We start from the raw sequence: 17,502 nt of genomic DNA, 5'->3' as shown, positions 1-17,502 counted from the left end.
CATTGATATATTAATGCCATGATAGTAATGAAGTCTTACTCTCTTTTAGCCCCAAATTCCAGATGCAACCAGTTTTAAAATCATCATAATAGTGGGTACATCATCAACTCAAAGGAATTTCTGTATTCTTTTTAACCCAGGGAAAAACTTGACCATCTTTCTTTAATGCTGTCAACCTGGAAGCTTGACAGTAAGGATTAAAAATTGCTCTTTCCTTCCCACTTGGTTATTGGAAAGGCTGTGAAAGGCAATCAGTCTTGTGAAGCCACACTTCACAGTCTGCATAAAAATGCCATGATTCCCAGTCCTCTCCCCAACCTAATTGAAAGTGCGTAATATCACACAGCTGGGGAAAACTAAACCATAAACATATGCAATATATCATGCTATCATACAAAACCTGTTACTAACAGGCACTTGATGATCAGCAGGATCGAAAGGGATCTGAAAACAAAGATTATTTTTGCTGCAGGGTAAGAACTTTTCCCAATTGAAAGAGGGAAAAACACTCTCTCAGCAGTGCAGGAATTGGACTGGAGTCAGTTCATTCATTCTGTTTGTGAAATATGGACTTTTCTTTAATGATTTCTGTTTGACTGCTGCCTTGCTCAAATGCTTTGGGGGTACTGCTGCAGCAAATCGTGGTTTTGGTTAGGAAGAAATCCATGGCTTTCTAGTCAGTAAATACAGGGGTTTGGGGCATTTGAACAGCCCCCTGCTGCCTAGCCCCAGGCTCCCTCCTCACCATGCTATCATTGTTTGTAATGCTGGGTGGCAATATTACCTGTCACCAGGAGTCTGTGGATAGTGTTGCTTGTTTATTTTTGCATACAGTCCTTCCAAGTGCTCCCTCTCCATTGGTGCTGAAGAAGAATCACGTGGAAATACAAAGGTTTCTGCTACTGCTGGTGATGATGGCCTGTAGACGCTTGCTGCTGGATAAGTCTCTCGGAAGTGGTTTACTCTGGCATAATTTGGATCCGTCTCATCATCGTCAATGTCAGGTCCTCCAGGACCAGTAGAATAATCACTCAGACCTCTCAGTTGCTTTTGCCGTAACTCCTGATGCTTTGCACCAATCCTTACAATGAAAAAGAAAGAACAAATATACAGTTGGATGTGCTTCAACAGCAATCACAGACACTGATTCATCACAGACATTTGGAGTGCCAACCCTGAACTCACCTGTTTGGACTGGTCATCATTCTGATGAAAAAAAATAATGCTGAATATAGTGTGGCTTTTCACAATGTGTATGCACATGTGTGTGTGCATGAACACATACAGTTTTAATTCTACACCTATCCTCCACTTTGCAGTTAATATACCCAATCCTGAAACTTTTCATCTAAATTAGCCAGGAAAATTGTTACTGCCCCTTGGTCACTTGAGCCACCTAGATTCTCCTAAATACATTAACTTGTGAAAAGTGGATTAAATGTGAACGTAAATGGAGAGATGGCACAGTTGTCTCAAATCAAAGGACCACAGTTAATTTGCTGAAGATTTAATTTTTTTTAAATTTTATTTTGGCTACATAAATGTGAAAATCATGGCTTATTATACAGGGGATAGGGACAAAGTAAAACAGCAAAGAAATTAATAGAAACCTGACAGAGATGAATTGGTACATATAAGTGAATTAAAGACTATTACTGGCAGTACTCCACGATGATAAAGCCTTAAGTGGTATTACAAAATGCTGCTGCTAATCAGGGCCATTGAGTAATCTCTTTGGAACAGTAAAACATATTCAGGTAAATTTCAAACTCAGCTGATATTCAATGATTCAACATTCATGCGGGAGAAAAAAAACCTATAGCAAGGCTCTGTGAGCATGCAACTTCTGTTAACTGCTCAGCTACTCTTCAACACAGCGTAATTAAATGCAGTGAGATGGATCTGGCAAAATGCTGACCACAGTATGTAATAAATAGCGTTTACAGAAAAAAACGGAGCATGAAGGAAGAAACAAAGAATGGAAGACAGATACAGAGATGCAGTGCCTGACAGAAGTAGTCAACATTTGCTGTTGACTGTATCTGAAGTACAGCAGCATCACAGAAAGAACAGTATCATTTGTACCAGTAAATAAGTAAAAAGCATCTAGCAGATTTGGTTATCCCAGTAAAGCATAATGGCCTCAGGACTCTGCACAGTGAAAAATGAAGATGTTCTGGAGAAAGTCTTTAGAAGACATGGAGAAAACGGTTCCCTAAAGAAACAGAGGTGAGCACACTGGGAGTTTCCAGTCTGACAGACAGGAGCTATTAAGTGCAGAATGGGATTCATACCATTTATTTTGTTTCATTAGAATTGTACAATCAAAATGAATGCTAATACTCTTCAAATAATTTGTAGCTAAAAAGGTTCACAAATAATTAAAATGAGAACAACATGCCTTTCTACACATACGCTTGAGTACATCGAAGTGTATCATGCATGCTTTCCAGTTACACCTCTCCATTAACTGTGCTAGCATGTATCTAGAGGTGATGCTACTTTTTAACACTTAAAATGCAGTCATACTTTACAGCAGGATGAGCCTGCATATGATACAGTCCTTGTCAGTCAGGGGGGTGCCCACTATCCACTTGGCCTTTCCTCAGTGAAGCAGATGACCTTTCTCCTCTCTAGTACTTGAGTACTGGTGTGCCCCATCTTGAGTACTGTGTGCAGTTTTGGGCACCTCAATATAAGAAGGACATCAAATTATTAGAGTGTGTCCAGAGGAGGGTGACCAAGATGGTGAAAGCCCTCCAGGGCAAGACTTAGAAGGAGTGGCTGAAGTCACTCGGTTTGTTCAGCTCAGAGAAGGCCGAAGGGTGACCTCACTGCAGGCTATAACTTCTTCAAGGAGGGCAGTGGAGGGGGAGGTGCTGATCTCCTTTCTCTGGTGACCAGCAACAAGACACAGGAAATAGAATGAAGCTATGCCAGGGAAAGTTCAGATTTGACATCAGGAAAAGGTTTTTCACTGAGAGGGGCAGTCAGTCACTGAACAGGCTCCCCAGGGAAGTGGTCACAGCACCAAGCCTGTCAAGAGTTCAAGAAGCATCTGGACAATGCTCTCAGTCATATGGTTTAGTTTTAGGTTGTCCTGTGAGGAGCAAGGAGTTGGATTTGATGATCCTTATGGGTCCCTTCCAATTTGAGATATTCTATGATTCTATGAAATATTTTACTATAAAGACTATGTGAGAGAATAATATCTTCCTAACACACCATTTCTGCTTTTCCGCAAGTTCCTGATCTCAGCCCAGTTAGTTAATTTTCTTTATCATTAAAAATACTCACAAAGCCTTAATGTAATTTACTACCGTAATTCTTAGAAATGAAAGGATGATAAGAAGAAATAAGCTACAATGCATCTATATCCTTAACACCTCTCAGGTTTCTACCCTGAGGTTTCCTAAGAATTCCTAAGAATTTCTCCTTTTTTCTTCCTGGACATTCTTTTTCCCACACAATCACGTCCTCCTTCTGTAACCTTCACTCCATTTCTCTTTTGCTTCAGGTTTTTATGTCACACACACTCCCTATTTTGAATTGAAATGGTGGTCTGGGTCAGAATAGGAGCTATCCTCAAGTGCAACCTCACCCAGGGTAAGGCAGTGTCTTGATGAAGTGGCAGACTTCAAAATGAGCCTTTGATTCTGCACAATTCATATGGAATCTTATGGAGGGCATAGCCTGGTGTCAGTATGTGATAAATTCAGTTAGTAAGGCACATATTATCTCATTTTACTGCCAATTGCACTGGCTTAGCTGGCTGATGGCTTCTTGGGACAGTGAGAGTTTAATGGCGTTTGTGGAACAACGGGACATACAACTTATTCTTTGTAAAACTAATGGTGACACTAGTACAGACGTTGGTAAAAGTCATGCTTTTATTCATAAAGCAATGGACAGTGGCACGGGGGGAAGTCAACACTGAGGAGCTGTATATGAAAACAGAAACTGAAAAACAGTGGTCAGCTTGCATTTCTGTCTAAACCACAATCCATTGCTAGCAAATGAGTAATAATTAGAGAGCAGCTGAAAGTGTACAAAGCCTTTCCAAGGGTTTGTGAATAAAGATAAAAGAGAGATTATGTAGCAGGGAGTGGTGGAGGGAACCAGTCTTCCCATGTTCGTGAGTGAAACACCACATTCATCGTTCTCACAAAGGAATTTGAGACAAAGTTATCACTCGGTCCATTCACATAAAACCCAGCCTTTTCAGGTAGCTCATCATCCAAGAGCACTCGTACTACAAGGACGGGGGTGGATTTCCATTGCAAATAAGGCCTCAGACATCAATGAAGCAGGGAGGGAGGGAGGTCTACACTGCTGTTTTCCATCTTTTATACATACAGGCACTTCAAGAGAAACCCTCTTGCAGAAGGATTAATATTTTACATGTCCCACATGGGATTATGTCAGAAATGTAAAAATGAAGGCACTATCTTTGTTTTTTAAAAAAATAATCACCCAAGTAACTGTTAGCTCCTGCACTCAATAACTGTCAGTTTAGTAGTAGTCCTTGCCTCCGATTATCCTCCTGCTCTTCTACTAAAATGCATAAAGCACTTCGAGATTGTTGCTGTCTTCCAGATTAACTCTGCAAAAAGGACTGAATGTTCTTAAAAATCTGGGAGACCGTGGAGGGCTTCATCCTCAATTAGTGACCAAAAAAGCCTAAACACAGACATCAGTGCAGGGATGTATCATATGAGGTACAAGTTTCATGACACACACAGGTCCATGTGGGATGATGCAGGCAGAAGAACAGAAGGACTCTGCATTTCAAAGAATGTTCTTATCACATGTTAGAGCAGAAGGCATGGCACACAGTCCCAAGGAGAGTCACAGCAGTTTCTCAGAAAATGATGAGCCATAATGTTCTTTAGACCAATACATCACCTGTCCCTGAGGTATTTAAGACCTATTTGAAAGCAAGAGTAGTGCAGCACAGCAGCATCACGTGAATCTTGCTTTCATGTCTGACAGTGAGAGTAATTTGTCCTGCTATCAATACTGGTATATTCTGCACAACAAAAGCTGGAATTAGGTCACTACAATTTTCTTTTGTTCCTGTGAATAAGCCTAGCTTCTTCAACTTCTTCTGAATGCAATCTTCAATCGCTGCCACTATTATAAGTTGAACCTGCTCAAGAACAATTATTTCCGTTCTATATTATATGGACCAGTCAATACCAGGTTATGTGAAATTCTTCATGATCAATGTTTCATCTTTTCAATGTGGCTATTATAATTGTATTAATATTTCTTGTTTCCTTTCTGCTCTTCCACACAAATCTATAGAATTTGCTCAGTGATCTCTTTTTCATTTCAGTCAAAATGTTCAAATATAGGGAAATAAACTATCATATGGCTGTTTTTTCTTTCTTTCTATTTACCTGTCCTTCCATGCCTTCTCTTATGTTTTTCATCTTTGACATTTCTTTGTATTTTTGTGAAGTTTTAAATATCTCACTGTACTTCAGCATCATCTTTTCACCCAGTTTTAAAGCAGTCTTTTCTATAGCACATCCCAGTAGGTGCCCAGGAATTCTTTACTGAGACACAAAAAATGAATGTGCTGTTCCTTCCATCACTCCTAGAATGTTCTGCCAACCTTGCTAAGCAGACTACTTCTGCTATATCCCACTCTAGTAATTTACCATTTCTCCACCTCGCTCTGCATTCATCCCTATCTGAAACAGCAGTATTTTTACTCCCCATCACAAAAAAAAAAAAAAAAAATCTCTTCCAAATCAACACATAGCAACCAGAACAAGCAATTACTACAAGAGAGCCCCAAACTTGCAGCACAGGATGGGTCTGGTTAAACAACTGGTGCAAATTTGTGACAAAAGATAAAATGTCACTCAGCACCACAATGCTGGCAGTGAAACCAGAGATGAGGAGAGGCACAGGTCACCATCTGAACAATTTAGTGTAGCACTAAAGTTTCTACAAACTTCCTGGTGAGGGAAAGGGAAAAGAAAAACTTACACAGAACGAAGGGAAGTTAGATATATTTCCTTTTGGGTATCCCATATCAATCCTGCTTGCTTTCTTCCGACACCTGAACACCATGCTCTCCAGTTAAATCAGTGCACGACAACTACATCAACTTCCCTTAGCTGTGTTTCTGTAAAAACACAACCTTTGCACACAAGCAGCCAGAGGACAGGCAACAGAAGTGCCATATCAAACAATACCCTATTTTTTTCTTCTGTGACCCATCTTTTTGTCAATAGCATCCAAACACGCATCCTATCCTAATATTTTCTGTTGCTTTCAAGACCCACTAGCTATCACTAGAACTGTTCTCGACAACAAATAATTTCAGAAAAAAAAAGTTTGATAAAATATATAACCTCAATAGAACTATAGGTAACATTTCCAAAACATGTTGCATCCTATTTGTAGAAGTCCCATGAAGACAGGATCCTATATACCTAACGTACTTCTGGAAGTGGGACATGGTCTTTTGAAAACACTTCTCTACACCTCACATACTGTTCAGGAACACATCCCCAGAACTATTATTCAAGGAAATGCTCTCATTTGTACTTCAAACAATCTTCCTATCTGACATATCCACACAAATCACATATGGTGATTTCTCATGTACTAAAACATGAAAAGATGCATGAACCTAGAGTGCAGCAGCCATAAAAGGGTTAACAGCCCAAACAGCTCCTTCCAGCTGCATCTCAGACACACGATTGAGTTACTGTGGCTTAACAAGTTATTGTGTTTCTGCTGAGCTACTGTCAATGACCACATATGTATTCACCGCCTGTGACAAACACAATGTAAAACGCTTTAGCCTGACATCAGTGACAGAGATACTGACAGGCAAAAGCTGGATTAAAAGACTGCAGCACACGCAGAGTGAGGCAGCTGCAGGAAGGGATACGGACCACCTCAAGAAAACTCCAGAAGACCTGAGCAGAAATGACTTTTGGAGCAGACCCAGAAATGCTTTTGGGAATGGAATGAGAGGGCTAGGAAAAGCCATAAGACATACTCCTCATCTCTTGGCCCACTAGGAAGAAGCTGGGTAAGTGGCTAGGTTGCAAGTGGGGGACAAGAAAATGCTGAAGCTTCTAAAACCCGTGCTCTAAGCCTCTGAAAACGCAGGACTTAATGTTACCAGCACAGTAGCCCAAAGAAGGCCAGGGTCATTAAAAGCCGTGGAAGCCAAAGACCGCCTTCAGGGGGGAACAAACAGCAAGATATTGGATGCAGCCCAACCTGCAGTTCTGGAGGCCCATCACCAGCCCTAGCTCAAAAGGAGCTTTGCACAATGAGTCAGTCAGTCTAACAAACTGTCACCTTGGATTATGACAAAACTCAAAGCAGCATGTCCTCTTGGCTATGCTACCCCCAAGGGAGGGACAGGGCGACTGCTGCCCAACAGGAGGCCTGAGAAGCAACTCAGTGGCACCAACAGCTACTAAATCTGGTCACAGTGCAAAAACTGCAGGTGGGAAGCTTGGCCCAGAAGATACCATGGGCTCTCTTACTCGGAGAACTGCAAGGCTGCACTTCACATCAGAACAGTTTCGGATGGGGAAAACTGACTAAAATAGGCCTACAACAAAAAAGCCAACCTTTCCTGAGGTGTTTGAACTCCTTCTTTGCACTCCTCATGAGTTCTGGGTCATCCTGTTTCCTCTGACTTTCCAGGAAAAGCGTAGAAGTGATGCAATGTCTTTTTATTTACCATGCACTGACCATGTGCTTAGTACTGAGCAGAGCACAAAGAATGACATGGTTTGAGCACCAAGGTGCCTATGTAAATAGTCGAACACAGGACAGAAAATGCAGCTGCTGACCAAAACAGCGTATTTCACAAAGGGACCTTGTTTATACTTCAGATAAATACAGCAACATTTCTTGTATGGTGGATTAAAAGCAATAGACTTTGTGGAAGTGCAAACAGGTACATGAATGAGCAAGATGCTGGCTAATGAAAGATGTTCCCAGGTCAAAACTACAAATAATAAGCAAAAACAAATGTGTAACAGAAACAGGGCTATAGGTCTTTTAGGATAATTTCTATTCTGTTCACAAAAAGAGGACCAGAATAAGAGCAGGTAAGCAAGTGTGCATACAATCAGCTTGAGGTATACCTAAACTCTGAAAAAGGACCTGATCCTTTAAGTCTTTTGAGATTATTGAGATGCTAAACATTCTTCCACTCATTTGGGTGTTCTTGTGAACAGCAGAATAAAAGCTGCTGCACTGCTTTTTTCCCCACTCATGTGACTCTCCCCGAGATCTACATACTGTAATGATTACTCAATTTACATCTGATTTAGTATCTTAATACTTCAACTGTGATTTTACATAACATTTCTCCTTTTGTCTCTCATTTACCTAATTCATACATATATTGAGTAACAGCTTGTCTAGAGGAAAGCAGCCTTTTTCTGCAGGAGGTCACTTAGATTTCCATTGGGTTTAATGTTTTAATTCCTTTCTAGCTGCTAGCAAAATATATTTTGGTAACTAAAATCTTGTATTTTCATTCATTTACATAACAGTGGACTGAATACATCCTGCTTTCAGATATTCATAAGCTATAATCACTGATGGGAATGGCTATATTTCACTGAGGAAATAATTTCAGGACAGTGCTTTTAATTTTTTTTTTTTTTTGTAATCATTTTTCAGACGGACATGGTCTATAATGACATTAACAACCTTATTCAAACCTGCATCTTTTATCAGGAAAAGACTCGTTTGTATTTTTTCAGCCATCACCTAGGAAAACTCTAGAGGCATGCAAATCTCATAGCTAAAAAAAAAAATAAAAAAATAAAAATCTACCTCTTGCCAGTACATTGAGGACATCTGATATGGACTCATCAAGCCTCAAACAATATCTAATTTAGTATTATCTTTCAGGGTATTCTACTGTGGCATATTTGTCAAAAACATCTTCCCCATAAGCTATGCAAGCATTTCTTCATTCCAGCTCATTCTATTGTGCTGGATTTGAACATCTTCTCCCCCATAATTAGTATCTGTAATTGTAAACAAGAACAGAAACAGTCTGGGAAATAAAAAAAGGCAAGCCACAAATTCAAGGGAGTAAGAGACTGTAACTCAGGCTAAACTAGATAGATCTTATAACAGCATTAACCAGCCCAATGATAAAAAAACCACCAGGGCTAAACATAACACATTGCCTGTTCTAGATAACTACCCCATACCTATATAATGCTGAACTGATCAAAGAAGCTGCATTTGGGAGGCTGTGAGTAAAGAAACAGAGAAAAGAAAAATCTAAGAAGGAGATAGAGCTACAGTGACCTTAAAATTTAAGATTATGACAAACTGAAGATGAAACATAGCCCTTTCATACCACAAAATGAGGAGTGTGAGCTTTGGATAGACAAGACTGAGGTCTTAATGTTCTTCCATTTATTTCAGAGGTGACAGGGAGCGATTACCAACTTACACAGGATCCTGCCCTCTAAAGAAAATCCTGGCTCTAATGAGGTCAGTGCATTTTCCCCCACCCCATGAACTTCAATGATAACAGGATTTTACCTTTGCTGTTAAATCTGAGTAAGTTTTTCTGTCTTTCTTTTGTCCACATTGGTTGTACACTGGGTAAAATGCAGCAGATTACAGAAAGCCAACTATTGGAAAAGCCAGGTATATTATATTCTGTATTTTACTACATTATGCAATTTTCTTTACTCACCACTATCCTGAGTTATTTCTTGAAGTCACAATATCAGAAAAATTAGGGTTGGAAGGAACCCTCTGAAGGTCACCCTGCTCAAGTCTGACTGCACAGATCAGGTTGCTCTGTCTCCTGTCAACAGGATGTTCCTTGTTTTGTGACAATGTGGATTAGATAGTAGAATCATTCCTGTTTGTCAAAATTACTTTGGCATCTTTCACCTGAGATGTTCTGATGTCTGTAAGAGCTCCAAGCTCCTCCTGTAACATGGTCTTGAGTCTGCAGGGACTTTGCAGACCATAGGTAACACTGATTTAGAGGAATTCTCAGGCTGCTGTAATTTGTACTTTCCCATTAAAAAATAAGGTGCTGTGCACATCATACCTGAGTCCCTTTTGCTAACGTTAGCTCATTCTGGAACAAATAATCATGAAAAGATAATAAAAATAACAGAATACTCCTAGAAAGCAAGATTTAACTTTGCTTATATTTTAGTCATTGGGAACGTAATGTCAGGAATGGAAACAATATTAATTGCAGTCAAAGCTACAGATTCACCCCTTCAAGACATCAAGCAAATTATTTAAGATAAATTCATCAGATAAACAGTGAAGAAGTATAAAGTTACTGCAGTATACCTGCAGAAAAACTATGGGGAGACAGAGACATCGGTCTATGAACTTATTGATTACCACTGACTAGCTCAGCTCTAGCAATTGCTGTAGTAGATATCAGTCAAAAATACTGAGGATTGTAACACTGTCTTAAGAAAAGTACTAGAGACGCTGTAATGACCTTGGGAAGACACAACATTGATTTGACACCTCATGAATACCCAGCATCCACAACCACATGCAGTAAGGTAGCTTAGAACAGACCCAGAAGACTGACACCTACTGAGTCCCTGGGGCCTCCTCTTTCAGTACCTGGGTATTCTTGGAACATCTCCTGCATGGACACTCGCAGCTCCACTTAGCTAGTGAGACCTCCTGAGTTCACACAACCATCTCTACCATTGCATAAATATTATGCCTTCATTTGAATGAAATCCTAGTAAGTGGAAGGAGCAAGCCTAGCTCCGTGGGATATGATATTCCATGCACATTTCTTTATTCTACACATACGACGTTGAGCCTGGAACCTATTGAACAGAATCTCTCTGTTCAAAAACAGGAACAGTCTGGGATTCACAGGTTGTTTCTAATTAACAGTCCTGGATTAGAAAGCAAAACTCATCTTTGACTGAGCAGACAAAGCTTTAAGAGTTTCAGGTATTTTGGTTTAAGATCACTATGGAGAATTGTACATCCAAACCGATTTCCTGCCTGACTAACCTCACAAGTTGTATTCTCATTTTCATCCTGTAGGTAAGGGAGTATGAGAACAGGAATTCTGTGTTGTGGCATTACTTCAAACTGCATGCCAAAGATTTATGATAGACTGTCATAAATCACATATAGAAGGGCAAGGAATGAAATGCAGCTTCCAAGTCATTCTTATGCCCTTATTGATTTTGGGGGTAGGCAAGAGCTGACCTACATTCAGAACTGCATCAAAGAAATCCTTAGGCCACATGAGTCTGCCTCCTAGAAAGCACTTTACTACCCAGGTTGGCTAGTACACTGGGCAGTTCCACTTGATTAGTTTGGCTGTAGAAGTTTCTAACAGCAGTATTTCTGTTTCACAGTGTCATTTTAAAAACCATCAAGTAATAAAACTCCAATATATAAAGAAAAGAATCACACATTGGCCTATTTATGCAAGAAAGAGCCAGACCATTGCTCCTGAGCTGATCTGACCTTTTAGGTGGGCAGGTGGCAGAGCTTGTGAAAACTGGTCTCCACAGCAAAGTGAAACCAGTGCCTCAATGAAGGGCAAACCAAGGACGCTAAATGGCTTGGATGAGAATTTGTGTGCTTAAATTTAGAGGACATGGCTATGACACCTGGGAAGTGCTATTTACATTAATTTCTGATACCTGGAATAGTACTGTGATAGTTAAAGGTCAGTTCACGTGCCACTCTGTTATCCTCAATTCTTAATGTTCTTGATCTAGGACAATCTGGGATCAACTGTCAGCCTAATGTTGTCTTCAAAATGTCCCCTGGCAGTGGGTTAGCCACATGAAGCAGCTCAAAAATTGCTATTTCATTCTAAATGCCACATCACAACCTGTGAAAGGTAGGTGAGACCTATCTACCTCAGCTACTTATAACCAAACATCAATCTTTCAGTGTTCTGTGGTAGGCTTTTATTACATGTTCTGGTATGCAGAGCAGCAGCAGATCTAAAATGAGAATCATTCAGAATCAATGGGTTGGGATTAATCTGTCCTCCTGTCCAGTGCAAGTGCTGCCACAGTAATAAACAGAAATCTGATAACTTCATACTGTCAGCACAAAATGAAACTATGACCTTGACCTGTGCAACATCATCCAGTAACTTTTTCATAACTTCAACATACCATACTACACAGCTATGATCTAATAAGAATCTAAAAGTAATTAACTGGAATTTTTGAAAACTGAAGCCTTAATCAAATATGTATTCTTATCAGGGTTGCAAGCCAGCAATAAATTGGGACATTTAAAAAACTGGGATCCAATCCAATCCGTGATCTGATCAGGGTTCAATGGTTATAATAAATTGGGAGTATTAAAACTGGGATCACATCCAACACTTTGTCTAAACCACAGGACCTAGCTGTGCTGCAAAGTCACGAATACTCAATGAACAGATATACCATGTTGGATTAACCCTTAATAAATAATGATGCACAAGCTCAGGAGTCCCGAAAACATGTGGTTTAACACAGAGCTTAATGGTGAGGAGAGCAATTACCAACATTTTATCAGAGATCAATATGAACTATAAACAGCCATAATAATGCATTTAGACTTGGCAAGTGGATGACACAGGCACAAAAGCTACATGGGGTCAGCAACAATGTGTGTATGTATGATCACGCTCTAAGATGTACTATGCATTCAAAAAATTATACTTTGATTTTTGTAACAGTCTGAGTTTCAACTTTTGATTCAAAACAATTTGCTTTTTCTACCATACTGCCATGCATGCAGTTATTCTTGCTTTCATTTTTATTTCCAGTAACATACAAATTGTTTGTAATTAAATATAATGAAACAAATGCTGACAGAAATGAAATGGAGCTTCACTCCCAAGTATTCTCTCATATATAAGTGGTCTCTAAATGTTTTTATTTCTGTAGGATGCATTCCCTTCGTACAGGGATCTTGCAGCTGCAAAATTAAACCTCTGTTTGCCAAATATCAAAAACATATGTATTGATTTTTTAACTATGGGAACAGGCAACAAGCATCAGAGCCGATAAGAGAGAAACACTCTTCGGTTGCTGGAAGGTTTCCGAAAAGTAAAGGAAATTCAGTCTTTAATATAAAAACTGAAACCATTTAATTTTACCTAAATTTGAGATTTGCTGTAACTTAAGCATTCAGTTCAGATGTTCAGAAAGCAAGGGCCAGATGTTCCTTCTGTTTCTCTAACACTCTACTCAAAAACTTAATACTATTAAAAAAATTTCCTCAATTAATTCCAATGAGGACCACAAAACCAAGACTTTTAACAAAACAAACTACTACTCCTACAAACAAGTGCAGGGAATTATTTTTTACATAGAGTGCCTCCTTATTCACCAACTCATACACCACTTTTTAAAATCACCCCATTTTCAACAAGGCACTTCATTTTGTGAAATTTTATTCTAATGTCACAGAAAGGTTCACTTCTGATGGAAGAGAGACTTTGGTCTCAGCAAGAATATTTCAGTAAAATAATCCTAAACAAACAGGAAAAAACAGTTTTCTTTCAATTGATACGTCACTTTATTTGCATTTGAAAGGCAAACAAACTATTATGTGTAAAACTCAAGTGCCCAATATATTTATCCAGTTTGTTTTACAATGATTTTCAAATGTTAGAAAATGAAAAGGCAATTCCAAACAAGTGGGAAAAAGATGGAGAAAGGGAGGAAGAGAAATCTTCCTTTGAGGGAAAGAAAAGAGAGGAACTCTTCCAGTATTTAATAATATAGTGAACATCTTGTTAAAATGATAAATTCTGAGTAATTTACACAGAACACACTAAAAATACAGATTTGAGTCAGCTTGATCAAAATAAACCTCAGACATAGCATTTGCTTTTTCCTTTTATGGGCAGATTCTAGACCTTTGGAGCACATGCTTTATTACAGCCAAACTCTTTGAAGCATGAACAAAATGATGCGTTTATTTAAAATAGGGCCTCAGTCCAATGAACCACTTGACTTGTGTCAGGAAGGACAAACCACCACCTCAGAGAACTGTATCAGCAGTTAAGTCAGTTCTCCTGAACTGTGTCATGAAATTCTGACTTTCTCCAGTCAAGTTTCAGTGACATTGCATCGCAGTGGCACAAGGATAGCTAAGGGAGGTACAGGGAGAGAAGAATTAAATAGTGAAATTTGGAGGAAGTGCTGAATTCATATTCAATTGGACACAGATAATGCTATTACTAAAGAAGGAATGCTTAACATCCTAAGTTCCTGTTAACCACTTGAAGCTTGCAGAAGTAGTAGTCATATAATAAAGTACTGGCTTTGAAAAGAAAGGAGGCCTGGGGCTGAGGTCTGGAACACATTCCTAGCTTGACAGGGACTTTTTAGGAACCTGGACAAGCAGCTGCACTGCCTGCATGTTAGATTCCCACCCACAGGACGCTTTTTTTTTTCCCTGCTAGATTTTCTCTCTTCTACCTCAGCTGTAAGTGCTTGGGGTCAGGCCCAAGCCTCCATAACAGCAACGAGCACAATGAGACCTTGATCTTGGTGCAGATTGCTAGGGAATACAAGCAGTAAAAAAATAATGATGTCAGCATTTCAGTGCAGGATGTGGAGCTGCTTCAGAGAACTGCAGCTACAAGGCAGCACAAAGAGTTGTACTGAAAACTGAGAATGGGACAACGTGAAATGAAAATAAAAATTACTAGGCTAACGAAATACTAGATTTATTTTCACTTTTTGAGGTTCAAATCTGAAACTTGTCAGCCCATAAAAGGAGTTGCCAGGCAAATCTATGCTGAGGACCAATGCGCAAGCAAGTCCAATCGTTTTGGGAAGCATCTGCACTACAGAGTGAGTGCTGTATACTCTGTCTGCATACGCCTACTAGCTCTAACACATTCTGGATGTGCCAGACTTGTTGCACATGCACTGTACAAATCCTTCGCTGTGCAAGCAGGAAATCCAACCTATTCTGAGCACGATGAACTTACGCTCATGCAGCACACCTACGTAAGATCTGATGTTTCCTGCCAGAGTCACTGAGTTTGTACTGCACAGCCAACCCATAATTGTGCAGTGAACACACCTGACACTTCTGCACGTCTATAAATCTTGTAAAAAATTTCCAGAATAAGGCTGTATCCTTTACAGAAAGCCTATTCCTGTAATTTTGTGAAATATTATTGTACCTATCCAATGCCAATCAAGAAACTCTGCAAAACTCCAAGAGATGGCCTACTCCTGCAAACTGGAAATGCACTTCCTACTGAAAAATATTTCTCAGCTGAGATCTTGGAACAGTATTCTGTTTTTTGGAGAGCTGCCAAGCATATATTGCATGCAAAACCAACATCCAAAACCACGCGAGGTCCACAGCTGCTAAGATGCTGAAATGTACTTTATCATTAATCCTGTCACACCCAGCCCAAAAATCAACTACTCTGACCTCTTCCACTAGCATCCAAAATGGACAGCTTGGCCTCTGAAAAAAACTGTCAGATGAAAAATCGTAGTATCAGTTAGTATGACAGATTCTGAAATGTTTAGGCAGTCAGCATTTAAAACTTTAAAAAGTTTAAGCAAAAAACCTGACTAAGATCATAATAATTGGATTGAGGATCTGAACAAGAATTACTTATACAGCTAATCTTGGAAAGGTAAAATTAGGTGCGTGTTTAAGCTAATTCTAGAAAGGTTAAATGTTAGAAAAGCAATTTGTGTTTTGTTCAAACTGTTAAATACAGGATTTGTTCACAGGTATCAGGGGACAAAATATGCTACATTTCCATTAACAGTTCTGTAGTCTGTTCTATTACATCCCTAGTAGTTTTAACATAGACTCATTTCACTCTTAACAAGAACAGATTTGAAAATATGCCTATGTTCTAGTAAGCTTCAGTGAAGCTTGGTTTTATAAATATGAGACCAAATATGCAGGATTGCAGCTAGTGAAGTCATAGAAGCAGAAGATCTATGGTGTAGATGTGCTACAAGGTTTTCTTTGCCAATATATGCATTAAAATCTTGGACTTGAAATACATTATAGAATTACTAAATCTTGGGACAGAGCTATAAAACTTGTCTTTACTGTCTTACTGAACACCATCACTAGGTGAACAGTCAACAACTAAGCAAAAGGACTGAATTACCTTCAAGTCAGGTGATGTTTCCTTCCACTGATTTTAATCAATTTCCCAAACAGTTCTTACCCACATATGAGAACTAGCTTCCTTATATAATTTTCCTCTAGGAAAGATAAAGTCTCTTCTGTTTTATGATCAACTCAAGCAGGGTTCAGCAGTCTTATGAGGGCAAACATATACAGCCATGCTCTTACTTCATTTAGAAAGTTGAAGCGAATTGCTTGTTCTTACAGCATGTGTTGCATTGCTTTGAGGATAACAAAGGGAAAATTCCTTTGCTCCTCTTCTGGTTTTTATTTTTATTTTTTAATTTTAATCCCCCAAACATATAAGATATATTACCTGATAAAAACATGTGATATTTCTATTCTTGCGTATTATGGAAGAAGAATCAAATATGTGAGTTAAAAATACCATCTTGGTTCATCCACTTCAACACACCTGCTGTTCTCCATTTCAGTCACAAACTCTTCCAGGTCAAAACTGAAATCATTACTAGAGAAACCAGAATGATGAAGATATTGAGCTGCCAGTTTCTTATGCAGCCTTACCAAGTTACTGTCAATCAGTGATGGTAATTTAAAAAAAAAAGCATACAATGCTAAAGAAATATTAAGAACAATTATCTTGTGTCCAATTGGAACGTTAGACCTCTAGACAGAAGGGTTCATTCCTTGCAGCCTGCCAACATTTTAGTAAATGACACTGGCCCTTTAACAGATGGGATACATGCTTCTTAGCTTGCCAGGATCCTAATAAAAGACACTGGCTTCTTTAAAATGAAGGACACATACCTCTCAAATTGCCAGTATCCAAATTGGGAGTCAGCAGTTTAAAATAAAGGCACTCATCAATCTGGCAAAATGAAGGACACGGCACAGAAATTTTAAAACAAATGGTACAAAGTTTCTCCTGACACTACTTAACTTAGATAAACTAAATACTTCAACACTGGCTAAGCATATCCAGTAGCAGCACTGTAGCAACTGGATACCTTACTAGCTTTTAAAACACTAAATATTAGCAGCAGACTTCAAGGGTTGGGGTTTGGATTTATTTCTTTTCCCCATCAAACCCATTAGCGCTACCACTTATATAGCTGACCACGCACCGCATGACTCAAATGAAAGCAGGGTGTCTTCTCCCTGGGCACTGACCAGCACCACAAAGGCTGGCTCATGTGGAAAGACCCTGCCTGCCCAGAAGGAACCATATCTGCTTCCATTCCATCTCCCAGGAGCAGGCTGCTCCAGTGAAGGAAAGAGACTTCTGAAAGCTTTTCCCATGTCCTGACAACCCATATTACTACAACTTGGAAAGTTTTACAGCAACTGCAGACACCTCTTGAGAGCCAGCAAGTATGG

General features: G+C 39.3%; 1 protein-coding gene across 2 annotated transcripts in view; it reads right to left on the bottom strand.

The window, feature by feature from the left end:
• PARD3B (par-3 family cell polarity regulator beta) overlaps positions 1–17,502 on the bottom strand; it is a 431,776-nt gene that overhangs the window by 81,773 nt on the left and 332,501 nt on the right. For both annotated transcript variants that reach the window (XM_074829348.1, XM_074829347.1), the window contains exon 20: positions 785–1,081. In XM_074829348.1, coding sequence (XP_074685449.1) covers positions 785–1,081 — 297 coding nt within the window. The remainder of the gene's footprint in view (positions 1–784; positions 1,082–17,502) is intronic.

Source organism: Strix aluco, chromosome 6 (genome assembly GCF_031877795.1).
Source record: "Strix aluco isolate bStrAlu1 chromosome 6, bStrAlu1.hap1, whole genome shotgun sequence".
Classification (NCBI taxonomy): domain Eukaryota; kingdom Metazoa; phylum Chordata; class Aves; order Strigiformes; family Strigidae; genus Strix; species Strix aluco.
The sequence above is the reverse complement of the archived record's forward strand: the minus strand, read 5'-3'. Positions and strand labels throughout refer to the sequence as shown.